The sequence below is a fragment of the Mastacembelus armatus genome, chromosome 23 (assembly GCF_900324485.2).
Source record: "Mastacembelus armatus chromosome 23, fMasArm1.2, whole genome shotgun sequence".
Classification (NCBI taxonomy): Eukaryota; Metazoa; Chordata; class Actinopteri; order Synbranchiformes; family Mastacembelidae; genus Mastacembelus; species Mastacembelus armatus.
Window position 1 is genome coordinate 10,229,360 of NC_046655.1, and position 16,038 is coordinate 10,245,397.

At 38.2% G+C, this 16,038-nt stretch overlaps 3 protein-coding genes across 3 annotated transcripts; all 3 read left to right on the top strand.

Annotated features, from left to right (window-relative positions):
• The first annotated feature begins 213 nt into the window (after nt 1-213).
• On the top strand, nt 214-6,765 carry LOC113142375 (fibril-forming collagen alpha chain-like). Its single transcript, XM_026327381.1, has 16 exons — nt 214-294; nt 432-467; nt 1,234-1,260; nt 1,372-1,431; nt 1,771-1,896; nt 2,043-2,114; nt 2,357-2,392; nt 2,510-2,569; nt 4,351-4,395; nt 4,507-4,542; nt 5,498-5,533; nt 5,685-5,741; nt 6,044-6,115; nt 6,209-6,280; nt 6,392-6,612; nt 6,712-6,765. The coding sequence occupies exons 1-15, from the start codon at nt 214-216 to the stop codon at nt 6,509-6,511; spliced, it is 936 nt and encodes a 311-aa protein (XP_026183166.1). The 3' UTR covers nt 6,512-6,612; nt 6,712-6,765.
• Nucleotides 6,766-7,085: 320 nt separating this feature from the next.
• Nucleotides 7,086-12,602, top strand: LOC113142247 (collagen alpha-1(VII) chain). Its single transcript, XM_026327168.1, has 10 exons — nt 7,086-7,143; nt 7,230-7,292; nt 7,531-7,647; nt 8,795-8,872; nt 9,058-9,111; nt 9,217-9,265; nt 10,131-10,337; nt 11,613-11,684; nt 12,193-12,384; nt 12,569-12,602. Exons 1-10 carry the CDS (start codon nt 7,087-7,089, stop codon nt 12,586-12,588), a joined length of 909 nt encoding a protein of 302 aa, XP_026182953.1. The 5' UTR covers nt 7,086; the 3' UTR covers nt 12,589-12,602.
• Nucleotides 12,603-14,231: 1,629 nt separating this feature from the next.
• ucn3l (urocortin 3, like) lies at nt 14,232-15,075 on the top strand. The gene is made up of 2 exons (XM_026327215.1): nt 14,232-14,331; nt 14,622-15,075. Exon 2 carries the CDS (start codon nt 14,632-14,634, stop codon nt 15,073-15,075), a length of 444 nt encoding a protein of 147 aa, XP_026183000.1. The 5' UTR covers nt 14,232-14,331; nt 14,622-14,631.
• The last annotated feature ends 963 nt before the right edge of the window (nt 15,076-16,038 follow it).

Here is a 16,038-nt window from a genome sequence, read left to right on the forward strand (position 1 = left end):
CAAGAGAGGGAAGGGGAGGAGGAGGAGGAGGACCTGGAGAGAGAGAGAGCGAAGGAAAGGGTGGAGATGGAGAGAGAGAGAAAGGAACTGGAGAAAGAGAGGGAGGCCGAGCTGGAGAGAGAAAGGCTGGAGATGGAGAGGAAGAGGACAGAGCAGGAGGTGGAGCACGACATAGAGAGGGACAGGGAGGAGTGGGAGAGGAGGAGGGTGGAGATGGAGAGGGAGAGAGAGGGGCATTATGATGAAGAGCTTGGACACCCATACCCATACCCCCCAGAGTATTTTTTTCTAAAGGTAAGTATGCAAAGTACTGCACACTTCATGATCCTAACATGATCATCATTAATAATAACTGTGTTTTTCCTGATAAGATACATACAGTCAATGTTCAGTTTAACTATGCAACATCTTATACATCTCTTATGCATCAGGGGCAACCAGGTGAGAATGGAAAACCAGGACGAAAGGTGATTACATATAAGTTAAACATAAAAATAAAACTGCAAAAACTTACAAACAAAAACTAATAACTAATGTGTTTAAAGTTTGGCAACCATGAAGTTCATTTTACAAAAAAAGCACAAAATACTGTCTTAGTTAATGTACCCTTAGAATTATAGCCATGCAGTCATTTTAGTTTTATTGACTAGACTTTTTACATCAACATTTTTAGAGTAGGCTTTTCCAATATATCTTAGCTTTGGAACTATTTCTTATGGGTAAATTGGTACCTATGAAAACGTGACTAGAGGTGAATGAGCAAATACAGTTGGTTTTGTTTTGTAATTCACCTGAATCAACCCTTTTATGTAAAGCACATCCTTCTATACTGAATATTCGCCATTATCGTCATCCTAAGATCACCGAACAAGAAAAACAGTTGCCACATAAAATGTGCCACCACTTCATAAAAATATCATTCTGCCTTCCTACCCATGGTGCATCAGTAAATGACGTCAGCGCTCAGCGAAAGCTTCTCTCCTGTCTTCCTTGTCAGTAAAACCAGTTGAGTCCAGGCGTTTGATGTCCCCTCTGCTCTATTTCTGTTTGACTGGGAGACAGCAGATTAAAGCGGACATTAATAATTCCCCTTGTTAAACATGCTGACAAGTGCTGATTCTTTTTTGTTGTTTCATGTCAAATTCCTCTGAGTTTATTTTGGTATTTGGAAAAAAAACCTGTCATGATGCACTCCAACTTTCTAACTGATGCCTGCTTCTTCTCGTTTTTCAGGGTGAAATTGGTGAAAAAGGGCAAAAGGTGAACACAGTGTTGACTGATATTAAGGATTTACATGATTTTTTTTAGTTTATAATGATGAAATCTGGGAGCTGAGAGTGGAGACAAAACAATGTTTGTTTTTGTGTTTAGGGAGAGCCAGGCATTGGCCACAGAGGGCCAGAGGGTCAGGCTGGTCCTCCAGGACAGAAGGTGAAATTTCACTCCTTCCCTACTTTTAAAAAAAGAACAGAAAGAAAAACAAGCCACTGCTGAGTTGGTGATCCCTACTAAATCAATTAATCCCCACAGTCCATCACTGTGATTGACTTTGTTTGCGTCACACTTTTAATTTAGGAATTTAATTGGCTCAGTGACTCACTTGTTCATTTAAAGTGATGTTTGAGCTTTTAATTTGATAAAGGAAAGAGGGACTTTATTTGAAAGTAATCATTCAAACGTAATAGAAGAGCTGACCTTTTGCTTTGTCTGCAACACACTTCATTTGTTTATATCTACTTTCTCTCTCTCTATTTTTATGTTTCACTTCAGGGTGAACCAGGTGAGCCAGGGCCTCCAGGTGCTCAAGGCATTCAGGGTATTCGTGGAAATGCTGGCATCCAGGGCACCCCAGGTCATAGGGGTCCCCCAGGGGACCCAGGGGAACCAGGCAGAGAGGTACAGTATATTATCATACAAGCTGCCTTTGAGTGCGATTTGACTGAGAAAAAACAAGCCACTGAAAATTTGTGAACAGATGTGTTGTGATTGTGAATGAATGCAGAAAGAGAGAAAGTTGTGTGACAGGTTTTGTGTTGATGCAGGGTGACCAGGGGAAACGGGGGAAGAATGGATCACCTGGAGCTCCTGGACCTCGAGGAGCACCGGGACCTCAAGTAAGAAAATATATGATCTTTGAACAGCATTTGGTTTAGGGATTTTCACAGAGCTGTCTATACACTTTACTCTAATTTATAATCATTTTCCATTTGGAATATGTGGAAGTAAAACTCAAATTATTTCACTCTGTTATATTATTATCTAATATAGAGACAAGTGTAGTTCTTTTCTTTTCTTCGTGGGTTGGTACCTGGAAATAACCACATTTTCTTGCTACCACTGTATCTCTCTAATAAAGGGTCCTCCTGGTGTGCCTGGAGCAAAAGGAGAAAAGGTATAAATACTGTGCCCACAATATTGTATTTCAGAAGCACTTGCTTTTATTTTATGTTCTCAATTAATTCAACATAATTCCATAAAACTGAGTTTGACGTTTATATGTTTTCATCAGGGTGACAGCATTCCAGGCGAGCCAGGTGCCAAGGGTTTGGTTGGCTTCCCAGGCAGAAGGGTGAGCTCAGCTTAATAGTACAGACACTTTTGTCAGACAGGTTTTAATCTATGTTTAAATGTAGCATGATATTCCTCATCTAAGCCTTTTTTTAATGGAAATTGGAGCCATGTAGGATAACTGCCTTCGTATCAGTGTTTTCTCATCTTTTCATCTCAAATGACACACATCTGAGAAAAAATGCATTTGAAACTTTGAAGTCTATCATTTATCACACCATGTTCTTATCATTTATCATACCATTTTATCATTTATCATACCGTTCTTCATTTATCACACCATGTTCTTATCAATTATCATACCATTTTATCATTTATCATACCATGTTTTTATCATTTATCATACCATGTTTTTATCATTTATCATACCATTTTATCATTTATCACACCATGTTCTTATCATTTATCATACCATTTTATCATTTATCATACCATGTTTTTATCATTTATCATGCCATTTTATCATTTATCATACCATGTTTTATCATTTATCATACCATTTTATCATTTATCATACCATGTTCTTATCAGTTATCATGCCATTTTATCATTTATCATACCATGTTTTATCATTTATCATACCATTTTATCATTTATCATACCATGTTCTTATCAGTTATCATACCATTTTATCATTTATCATACCATGTTTTATCATTTATCATACCATTTTATCATTTATCATACCATGTTCTTATCATTTATCATACCATGTTTTATCATTTATCATACCATTTTATCATTTATCATACCATGTTCTTATCAGTTATCATACCATTTTATCATTTATCATACCATGTTCTTATCAGTTATCATACCATTTTATCATTTATCATACCATGTTTTATCATTTATCATACCATTTTATCATTTATCATACCATGTTTTATCATTTATCATACCATTTTATCATTTATCATACCATGTTCTTATCATTTATCATACCATTTTATCATTTATCATACCATGTTCTTATCATTTATCACACCATGTTCTTATCATTTATCATACCATTTTATCATTTATCATACCATGTTCTTATCATTTATCATACCATGTTTTATCATTTATCATACCATTTTATCATTTATCATACCATGTTCTTATCATTTATCATACCATGTTTTATCATTTATCATACCATTTTATCATTTATCATACCATGTTCTTATCAGTTATCATACCATTTTATCATTTATCATACCATGTTTTATCATTTATCATACCATTTTATCATTTATCATACCATGTTTTATCATTTATCATACCATTTTATCATTTATCATACCATGTTCTTATCATTTATCATACCATTTTATCATTTATCATACCATGTTCTTATCATTTATCACACCATGTTCTTATCATTTATCATACCATTTTATCATTTATCATACCATGTTTTTATCACACCATGTTTTTATTATTTATCACACCATGTTCTTATCATTTATCATACCATTTTATTATTTATCACACCATGTTCTTATCATTTATCATACCATTTTATCATTTATCATACCATGTTTTTATCATTTATCACACCATGTTTTTATCATTTATCACACCATGTTTTTATCATTTATCATACCATGTTTTTATCATTTATCACACCATGTTTTTATCATTTATCACACCATGTTTTTATCATTTACCATATCATGTGTTAAGGCAGTGATATCTTTATTAATCTTACCTGCTCTACCCCTTAAGGCTTTAAGCATATTTACTACAGTCAGAGATGTTGGTGGATTATGCAAAAAATATAAATTTTCTTTTCAGGGTGAAAAAGGCACTCCAGGTGTTAAAGGGACTCCTGGGCATTTAGTAAGCAACTTTTAAAACTATACAATCACGTATAAAATGTTATTTTTTTAACACTGGAGTTTCTTTTTTGGACACTAGGACAAAATCCTCTTCTTTTACCTTTTCTACTAGGGTCCAAAAGGCTTGCAAGGCAGCAAAGGTGAAAAGGTAAGGTGGTATTTTACGTGATTTACCAAAGTACAGATTACTGTACATTTAGGATTTCTGGGAAATCTATACAGTACAGGCACAAAGAACATGAAGCTGTTACAGTTTCTGAGCTGCCGGAATATCAACTTCTTGACCTTGTCTGCCTACATGTGTTTAATGTGTTTTATGACTTTTATTTGTATAATACAAAGTGTAACAACAGGAACATTACAAAAATAGTTCTTCAGAACAACCAACATACATGTAGGGCACCCACCCAGTTTGACCAAATTCGTCATTCAACCTATTTAGATCTCTAGCAATGCATTGATTTTAATTGTCTCATTCTAAATAGCCTAAATCAGTGTAATATATAAAAATGTGTCTGTCTAACCCTTAAGTTTCTTAACAGAATGAAACTATGACCCAAATGTTCCCTGTAGCATATGATGGGCATGTACCGTGGTTAATCTTTCCACAAGTCATTATGTTTGTTTGCATCAGCAGTAAGGTATGATGTCTGAGGTAACGTGGACATTTAAGTGTCTAGATGCTCAAACATACTGCTTTCATATCTAAGAGAGCGATTTCCCATTCATTTTGAAGTGTCAGTAGGTATGATGTGATGATAGGAGTCATGTCAGCCGTCAGTCACACTGCCTTCATATTTCTTTGTTTCTTCTCTACTGAAGTATCACAACTGAGGTCTGGCTGTGTGATTTGTCTACCACACTCATAGTGGTCAAATAGCACTAAGACCTGGTCATGTTGTGTACAACATCTTTTCACAGGTGGATTACACTGGACTGGATTATAGTTTATTGTAATAATGAAATGCTGTGAGGTGTAAGCAGTTTCTCTGTTGCAATAGCCAGGCTGCATGAGATATAAAGTAATCTGAATTTTTGTTGACGCCTACAAATGGAAATAATCATGTTGAGGGAGTCGTTTTAAAAATCCTGTTTCTTTGCAGGGTGACCGTGGGTTACCTGGTGTCAGAGGAGAAAGGGTATGATGTTGCTCTGTAGATAAATAAGGAAGTATTTAGCCTTCGCTGAAAAGACATGTTTCATACAAGAACAAATACAGCAAATATGACTCACAGTTCACTCTCTCTCTCACTCTCTCTGTGCATGTGTATATATATTCCCTTTCTACAGGGCAGTGTGCTTCAAATCCAAGGACCTCGTGGATATAAGGGCTCCAAAGGAGAGGCGGTGAGGTCCTCTTGAAGTTGTAGTCATTTCAATTATTGCTCAATGAATGTACATTCAGATAACATGATTTGTCATCTGGTTTCAGTACAATACAAATCAAAAGAACCAAACTCAGCATTTTGTTCCATTTGGCTGAATATATACATACAATAAATAAGATGGCAAAGCTAAAACAATAAAAGGCTATAAACTTATAAAACATTAACATTAGGAATAAATAGCTCAATAAATACTATAACTGTTGAAATATATGTCAAACACAGTCAAAGACCAATAAAGGACAGAGTAGATGTTTGTTTCAGGGTGAGCGAGGCCCACCGGGTTTTGATGGTGATAAAGGAGAAAAGGGTGAAGATGGTCCTCCAGGAGTCAAGGTAATTAAACCTGATGTTAACATTTGGGCAAAGCAGTGAAGAAAAACTAAGGAGCTGGAGTTATTATAGAAACAATTGTCATTGCTTTGAAAGGGCCTAAAGGGTAGTGCTGGCACTAAGGGTGCACTAGGACGGTTTGGAACACGAGGACCAGTAGGCCAGAAGGTAAGTAAGGATTAATTTTCATAACTACATTGTAACAGGACAACAACATGAGTTTAAACATTTAATAATATTCGGTCGTACTGTGTGTGACATTGTCACTTTCTCCTACAGGGAGAAGCAGGGGAGCCAGGCCTCAATGGAGTGGTGGTAGAGCTACAAACATTCAGTCATTTTACACTAAAATGTACTTTTTGGTGCCAAAATTCAGTGTTGACTTCAGGGATAGAGTAATACATGAAGTGTGATTTCAGGGTCGCAATGGGGATCATGGAGTGGATGGGGCCAAAGGAGACAAAGGAGACATAGGACTGCAAGGCCAAAAGGGCGATCAGGTACATCTAAAAACAATTTATAATCAATCATGGTTCTTTTCATTTACCCTGATTCTGCTGTTTTTGCAATTCATTTTATTTTTGTTTGTTGTGTCACAGGGTGATCCAGGAGAACCAGGCTTACCAGGAGACAAGGGGGAGAAAGGAGAAAAGGTGGAGGCTTGGCTTGATTGGATATTATTTACCATAAATGATTTTCTTTTCCCATCCTGACCTACTGTAGTTGCTTTATTCAGGTTTTAGGATCTCTCCTTACAATGAAATCTTTATTTTGTAATGCTTGCTTACATGGTTTAACAGGGTTTTAGGGGTTTACCTGGGCGCATTGGAAGTCCAGGCCTGGATGGAGAAAAGGTTAGGCCCTAATTAGATTTGGATTAAGCCAAATAAGTGTTGTGTAAGAATGCACATTGAAGAAATCATGTCAATGATCTAGCTAAATCACAACACAATGTCTTTGAAAAACAGGGAGATATGGGGTTACCTGGTACACCTGGTATACCTGGACTGAATGGGCTCACAGGACGCAAGGTAAACATTCACGTCTCTTACACACAAAACAGATACAAAGGTGTTACAGTGTTTTCATTTATATTTTTCATCATGTGTAATGCTAGGGTGACAAGGGAGAAGGCGGGATTAATGGTTCTGATGGAGATCCAGGAGTGAAAGGGGAAAAGGTGAGTAAATTAACAGCAAAAATACTGTTCATCACTAATTTCACCACCAATCACATGCTTGTCACAGTCATTCTTTGTTTCATTTCAGTAAAAAATACTTTGTCATTATTATTGTGTATTTTAACGTTTAATATTTCAGTTATGTAAAACAAGCAGCATAATGTGTTTGTGTCCTCCCCTGTACACAAGGGACATGCAGTGTGGTAATTTATTCTCTTATTATTCTTCTCTAATTCAGGGTGCAGCAGGTTTCCCAGGTTTCCCAGGTTTTAAGGGGTCAGCAGGGAGTCCAGGAAGGGATGGAGATGAGGGTCCACCAGGACCACCTGGTCCCCGTGGTTACACAGGGCCTAAGGTACAGTATTCCTTCAGTTTTAGAAGCTTATGGCCTTTTACTGACTTTTTAAAGGCTAATTTTATGCTACAGTGCAACTGCATTATTGTGATGATAAATAGAAAGACAGATGGAAAAAGACCTGGATTCTTTATCAACATTACAACTTCATTACTTCATTACATCAAGATATGAAACTGTTCTGCTGATTGTTATCATCATTATCTCAAAAGAAGAAATTAGACTATTATATTTTTGTAAAAAGATGATGTTTATCATAATATTTTTGTATATTTAAGTCATGGTTTAATTTCTGAAAACAAAATTTGATACATCAGTATTAATATGGGATCACATATGTAGGGCTACATGTATGATTAAGCAATTCAAGTAAGATGCAGTAGGTTCTTAGCCCATAATAATGAGCCTCTGAGATGAGAGAGTGTTAGAAAGCCATGGAGTTAAATCAGAAACTACATATACATTATATACAGTACAACATTTCTCTCAAGGGTAGATATGTCTATAAATCATATGTGGTATCAGAGTCTTGAAATCAATAGGATTCTGCCTGTGGGCCTGTCTGGACAAGTATTGGTTTATAGTAGGAAGTGGCAGCACAGTGTATCTCACCCACTCTCTCTGACAAATACATTTTTGTATTCAGTTAAGACCAAGTTACCAGAAAAGAAGGCTGAATAGTGACAGTACACAAAGAACACAAGGATGAGCTGAGCTTGATTACAGTCATCACCATGTCTGTGTCTTGCTCAGAGTGGCACCATGTGCTCTGTACACTGCAGCAGTGGATGCAGCAGAGACATGTCCTTAATTAACACACACACACTCACACACTCTCACACAGACACACACACAGACACACACACACACACAGGCGTCTATTTCTGTCTGCAGCTTTCAAGTAATATCTTACTCAATTAGCTTCTTTCAGCTACAATTACCAGACTTGCAGTGTTGATAGAGAGTGGCTGGAAACTTCTAATGAGGATATTCCAAGGATGTACCTAATGGGTCTGTCTTTCATGCTGTTTAGAAGTGAGTGATGAGATGTTCTGCTATGGATTTTTTCTTGTTGCTGTAGAAGTGCTGTATGAAATCTCAAAGATGAAATATGTGGTCTCTCTGTTTGCACTTTGTTGTCAAACAGGGAGAGAGGGGCAGAAGAGGCCGATCGAAGCCATGTCAGAGGGGAGCACCTGGGGCACCAGGGCAAAGAGGAACAAGTGTGAGTCTCGTAATCAAACAAAAACCATTTACTTCTCTTAACACATTTCCTAAAGCACCCTTAGACTATAGAAAGTAAACTTCATTTCCACTGACTTCTGTAACTCTTTTTTTGATTGTTTCTTAAAGGTTAAGGAAGGTCAAGATACCCATCTCTCTTTTGATTATTGATTATTTTTCTTATAGGGTATAGTGGGGATTGAAGGAACGAAGGGAGATAAGGGAGAACCTGGACTCTCTGTACGTCAGAGTATACACACATACACACACATATAAAAATATACAGTAGACAGAGTTATCAAAATGACAAAATTAAATAAATGTTTTTGAATCATGTTTTTTAAGGCTGAAGAAGTGAAGGAGCTAGTTACTCAGGAGGTGGTAGAAAAGTGTGGTAAGTGTGTGTGTGTGTGTGTGTGTTTGTGCATTTGTGTGTGTGTGTTTGTGTTTGTGCATTTGTGTGTGTGTGTGTGTGTGTGTGTGCGTGCGTGCACGTGTGCATTGGGGGCTTCATATTATTCAGTTTTACATTTCAAACCTTCCACGGGACATGTGCTTGTACATTTGTGTACATTTGTCCAAGGGTGCATATGTGTTCCTCTACATGTGCCTACATATTGTTTGTGTATGTTTATTGTAGAGCTCCTGTGGCAGCAGCATGGCACCCGTGGGTGTTGTGCCATCTGTTATGTTCTCTCAGAGGAACACACACCATGGTGCCAGCAAAAGTAGAGCCATTCACAAACATTAAATGGGACACCTCACCAAGAATCCACTACAGTGAGAGTGTAGTAGTGTACTATGCAGTAACACACTTCTGCTTATCAAACACTTATAATTAAGGTTGTCACAACAATATTGGCAGAAAAAATATGATTTTAGCAAAGAATATCAGAGCAGTTTTTGTTAAAGTCACTTCTAGCACCACAATATATTCAGTGATTCATTGAGAAAATTAGATCTGGGTTTGTGCTATATTGTAACTGTGGACATGGGTTTTATTTTGGTAAAATCCACTTAGCAAAGTGGACTAAGAATGACATCTACAGTTAATTAGTTGATAAAACATCAAGTGGAATACACAATTAAAAGTTCACTTGGAAATACCTGAAATTATCATTTAATGGAGTCAAACTGTTTTTTTTTTTTTTTCAAACCTTGCCACTGAATACTAATGAAAGTGTGGTTTGAAACTGATTACAGTTTTCTTATGTGGTGTTCATGCATGTCAGTGAATGTGTGTGTATCATTCAATGCAGCTTTGGAATACAAGTTCATGGCAAAGTCTGTGGATCCAGATGGAACAACCACAAAGAGTGACAATAAAAATGAGCGAGAAGATGTAGTGATATCCTCTTCTCGTGACCTCCATGAAGAAGGGACGGACGAGGAAGAACATGGAGTGGGAAGGACCAGTCCGGCCTCTGTGATCCACAGAAAAAAAGGGATCTTACCAAACCGCACTGGTAAGAAAAACAAACAAAAAAAAAAACATCTTTTAGTATATCTCCACACAGTAATGTTACTAGAGATAACAAAACACTTATTCCACTTACTACACTATCTGCCTGCAGCTTTTACTTTTTAGAAATGTAAATCTAAACCCAGTCTTTATATCCCCCCATGTCCTGTCCGTCTGTCCTCTGCCAACCATCCAAAAAAGGCAAAATTGGTAAGAATTAAAGGAAACTAGAACATGGTAAAGTCAAATCCTTCGGGTGTGTTTCTCAAAAAGCCTGGTGGGTAATAGCACAGAACCGTTCAACTCCTGGAGGATCAGCATCAAGACAGAAAAACAACCAAAGGGTCAGTTTTTACGAAGAAATCACACAGAATTTCATGAATCTCATTAGTGGATACAGCCCCCAGGCAAGAATGTCTCTCTGCAAATTATTGTAATTCTTGCTTCAGGTAACAATAAACAGAAAATTAATCAAAGATGGAGCCTAGGGTTGTCCCTTCTCAATGTCAGTGTATTCATTCATAAGTTACAGTCATGTGATGCAAAAGTCATTTTATGTACAACATACTGAATGTGTACAAACACTTGAGTCCACGGTTCGATATTTAGACTTTTTTTTATTTTAGAAGGATGAAAAAGAATTGCAGTAGCTTATGTACACATCCAGGTGTTTCAGTGAAATACTATCACACATTTGGGATCATGTTTCTCCAAATGGAGATCAGATATGCTCTATCTCTTTTAGCTCTGTTTCTCTCAACTCCAAAGAGATATATATGGCTTTTTTCAGCTTCTGAGTGCTGCATTGTGTTCACCAGCTTCTTGCTAACCGGGTCTGTCTGCTGTTTGGTGCTGATCGGTGAATTTTAACACTTTGGAGCTGCCTGCTGCTGGTGAAAACAAGGTTCTGAGAGTGTGAGCCAAAATAGCGAAGTTATGAGCTGTAAAGATGAGGGGAGTTATAAATTCAGGTGATAATCATCTGTGAGCTATCCTATCTCTTTTCAGAAACAGTCGTAAAAGAAATGTTATTTTAAAAATGAATTATATTAATGAAGCGTAGCATCAGTTGAGCTGAGCACAAGTGCTTTCCAGTTACTGGCTCATGTCATAAAGAAAATGACTGAACACTTTAGTTTGGGTTGTTTACCCACAGTCTCATTTGGATTTAAAATTCGTCAAAATACCACTGGTGTTTGTCAAGTGTTGGTTTCTTGGTTCCTGAGAGCTGATTTCCTCTAGATGTTAAACTTCTCATTGGTTTTGTTTCTGGCTTCAGAATCTCTGGAGGGAAAGACCGTGGAGTGGGGACAGAGGAAAAAAAGAAGGGTATTTGGAACAAACACTGCTGGTGAGTGGCCAAGACAACTCATTTTCTTCTTATCTTTCTGCCCCCGTCTTTTTTCCCTTGTTTACTCGCTCTGCAAACCGAAACGCTTACTTTTTATGTGTCTGTTTCTCTACATATTTCCATATCATCTATGAGTAATGAGCTGAAACTATTAAGAGCACAAGGTGGGAGGAAGAGATAAGACCAAAACTTAATCCATGAATGTTTGACAGCCTGTTCTAGATTTCACAAGGCAATTTATAAATATAAAATATGCAGTGTAAAAGCTCTGAAGTAAAATTAACAATATTGCGAACAAGCCCTGTGTTTGCGTCAGAGAGGACATGCTCTAGTGTCTAATGGAGTCCCTACAGCCCCATTTAATTATAGCTGTACCAGGTTATTTACACACAGTAGCCTAAAGTGGTATTTATAGATATTTTTTGGGAGTGTGATAATGGGATGAATCTACAGCATCTTCATTTGTATGACAGCTTTAACCTTCTCCACCTCTTTTTTTTCATTTCAGATGCAGTTTCAGGGACCGACCGCTGCCTGGAGCCCATGTCAGAAGGGGTCTGCTCAGAATATGTTTTACTTTGGTACTTCCACCCACCCTCAGGGGAGTGCAGGCCCTTTGTGTATGGGGGCTGTGGTGGCAACCGGAATCGATTCCCCTCAAGACACGAGTGCCAGAGTTGGTGTGGGATGGAGAGGAGAGGTGAGAATCAAATCAGGTCACATATGAAACATACCTCGTAACAGCTAATCGAATTAATATGATTTTTTTTTTTAATTCAAAGAGATTTTGGTTGAATGGTATGAATATGGGCATGTAGAATTCTCACTAAATGATAGTATTATTCACCCTGATGGGATTGAGAAAAAGCTTTATACTTTCACAGGCACTGAGCCCTGGAGATGAAGACAGCAACCTGGAAGAAGATACTCACTTTGTACATAAATGTGAAAAATGTTATGTTACTTTTATTTATACATTTCTGAATCTGTTTCTTGATTTACTCTGTGGAAATAAAAGTCTTCATTTTGTAATTGTCTACATATAATGCAGAAGTTTAAGACTTGAGTTTTGAGTAATGATCGATATTGACGCTACGGAAAAATTTAATCTGTTGTGATTTGTCTTTGTCGTGTCTGTCTCTTCTCATCTCTCGACAGTGTCTCTCTTTGTCTTTTTATATAACACTTTTCTTATTTTTTGTCAATTGTTCTGCATCGTGCGTGATACAAAAATAAAGAACTGGTAGCTGACTCCCTGCTGCCTCCTCCAACACTACATATGCTCTTTTGGCAGGGGGTGTGATTGGTCAGCCTGGGAGCCAGATGAGGTGGCAACAGGGGCCCAGTAAGGGAGATCACGCAGGGACTGATTTAGAGGACTCTCCATCAGACCAGCACAGCAGTAGCAGGGGATTCCTGCGTGGGCGTTGATGTGGGGGCAGCACACTTTTTTTTTTCTTTCCTGGCAGTGTGGCATGTGAAAATGCACGACACAAATTAGACTGCTAGCTTTTTATTGGTTTATTGATTTGCTGATGATACAAAATACATAGTTTTGCCTTTTTTAGTTAACATGTCAGCATGCAGTGTCATAAATGACCATCTTTAGCTGCAAAGTGCTGCACCATTCACTTCCTCCAAGGGTTGCTCAGAAAAACTCTCTCACTGTTTGGAGCAGAATTTGTATTAACCTCAAGGTGACGGATGAGTCTTCCATCAGTCTGCTTCCACAGACATATTCATATTTGTCACGATCCTGCTCTCTAATGTGCTCCCACATGCTTGGATGCTTCAGTGACCTGCAAGATCTGGTTCCACAGTCTAGAACAGAGACAGGCTGTTCCCACTGAACCACACCCCCTGTCAATCACAGCTAATCAAGATCTTAGACAGTCCCACTGCAAAAACATCCTCAACTCAGGAACAATGTCATTTAAATAGATAAATCCTAATGATTCTGGTGACGCACTTTGGACTGAATTTTAGTTTGATTTGTTTGTTTATGACTAATTATCAGCAGTGAGAATAAGAGAGACTCCCATCAGTTTCAGGGATACTTTGTGTTTAGTCTTAATGAGCAAAGACTCGGATGCAAAATTAGGATGAGGAAGTCAATAGCATTATAAACATGGCCTAGCTCACTGAGTCAGGACTGAATCGTGGAGCTGTCCATGGTGCTGAACCAGCAATCTGACAGACCAGCCATCAAACAACTAATTTATTACTGCATGTAAAATCACTGCAAAGTCTTGGGCTGGATGGAAAAATCTCCGTTTTCTTTTGTTTCTGTGGTCGTGATGCTTCATGTTCACCGGCACGAGGTCACGTTCACTAACTTTTTCATTTACCACTACATCACTGCATCGCAGCCAATGGGATAGTTCATAGCAAACCAAATGTCAGCGGGATGACGCGGTTGCTGGCGTAAGGCTGCATTTTAATGGCTCCTACTAAATGAAAGCAGAGGGTATGGACGAGCAAGACGCACTGCTGGTCAGACAGTGCGCACTGCTGACCTCTGCACGCAAACTGAACATATCAGGATTTCTTATCCTTTCACTTGTGAGACTTTGAGTTTGCTTTTCCTTTTCAGGGATACGAGTTGGTTGACCTCTCTAACTGTATTTTTTATTATTTGACACGAGTGGTAAGTTGTGCCAAAATGATTGCTTAAATGTTTGTCCCCCCGTATTTAACTGTTGCCTTGTGATCCATTAAACTTTATGCATTTAAGCTTTAACAGTTTTTCTTAACGTGCTCCAAACTATCGAGCTTAAAAGTAAATGTTAGAGTCCCATAATCTCGTCTTTATTTTTACTGATTTCTTATTATATCTTGTTAAGATTGACATTGGCAAATGCTATAGGGAAGAAAAAGAAGAAACACTAGGTACGAAATAATTTTTATTTCTTTCACCTTCACCCGTGTTGGTCCCAGAGGACACAGCATGCTGTCGTCCCTGAAGACCCTGCTGCTGCTCTCGGTCCTGTGCACACCGACCTCCAGCCTGTGTCTGCGCCTCTACCAGACCGGCTCCGACCTCCTGTGCGACGACCGGATGGCAGTACGCAGCGAAGAGGACGAGCTGGGCTACTCCGCCGTGGACGGCGTGGGGTCCATCCTGCACTCCGCGGAGTATCTCACCTCCGAGTCCAGCCGAGAAAAAAGGACTTCAAGTCCCGCAAACTACCGCTTTATGAGCCGGACGAAGCTCAGGGGACAGGTGCTCCGCAACAGCAGCAAAGGGGACCGGAGGAGCAGGCTGACCCTGTCCCTGGACGTCCCGACCAACATCATGAACGTCCTCTTTGACGTGGCCAAGGCCAAAAACCTGCGAGCCAAAGCGGCCGAGAACGCGCGTCTCCTGGCGCAGATTGGACGGAGGAAGTGACCGCGGTGGACAACTTTGATTTAACAGCCATGACCAGTGTTGGCCTCGTTACGCAGAGCAAGTGTAATGAATTAACTTCTTTACTTTTAACGTAAAAAGTATCGGAGAACGGCTTTTTCTTTGAAATCCGCATAAATGAAGCAATTCTAATACTTTAGTTGCTCTCATGTGAAAGTTTAATGGAATTAAGTCTCTTATCATCTTTTTTTTTTGCTCCAGTCATGACACTGGGGACAATAAACAGTGTAAACCAATGAAACGGTGTGACTAAAAGTTGGGTGGTAGGCTAATTCTTAATTTGTAGGACAACTCAGCTTCAAACTCGTACAAATTCCGACTGGTAAATGAAACAGGCTAATCTATGCTCTCCTACAGTGCAAACTGTCGAATATACAAGTTTATTCTTAAATTCACTTTTAAAGTTTGATTTTACAACTTAGATCCATATTTTGCCTTTGCAGTCAATATAATTAACTCGTTTCTTGAAGTACCAGACATTTTTGAGCAAGTGTCAAGGTTAGAGAGAAAAAGGCATAATGGTGACAAGATGACTGGTCATTGCAGTGACACATTCTAAACAAGTAAAAGATCATAAGGCTTGTGCACTTCAGTTATATTTTCAAAAGGAGCAGAGATCGCTGAGGGCAGGCATTATTTTCACTAAATAAAAAGTCGTTTGATTTTATTTTCCAGTAAAATAAATGTGTAATGTGGTTAGTTTGCCCTAGATTCATCAATATATAACTAAACTAAATAAAGCAGTTGTACTAATCAATTCTTCTTATATCCTTAGCAAAAGACAAATGATTTTTTTTCTAATTCCACTGCATAATTATCACATTCTAGGCTTTGAGTGAGATTTTTTTTTCCTAAGGATGGATTTATCTTTGCTGCTTTGTTTATGAATTTATTAAATGAGCCTACAGTGATTTTAGATTGTAGTGCCAAATTGACAGTGGCAAA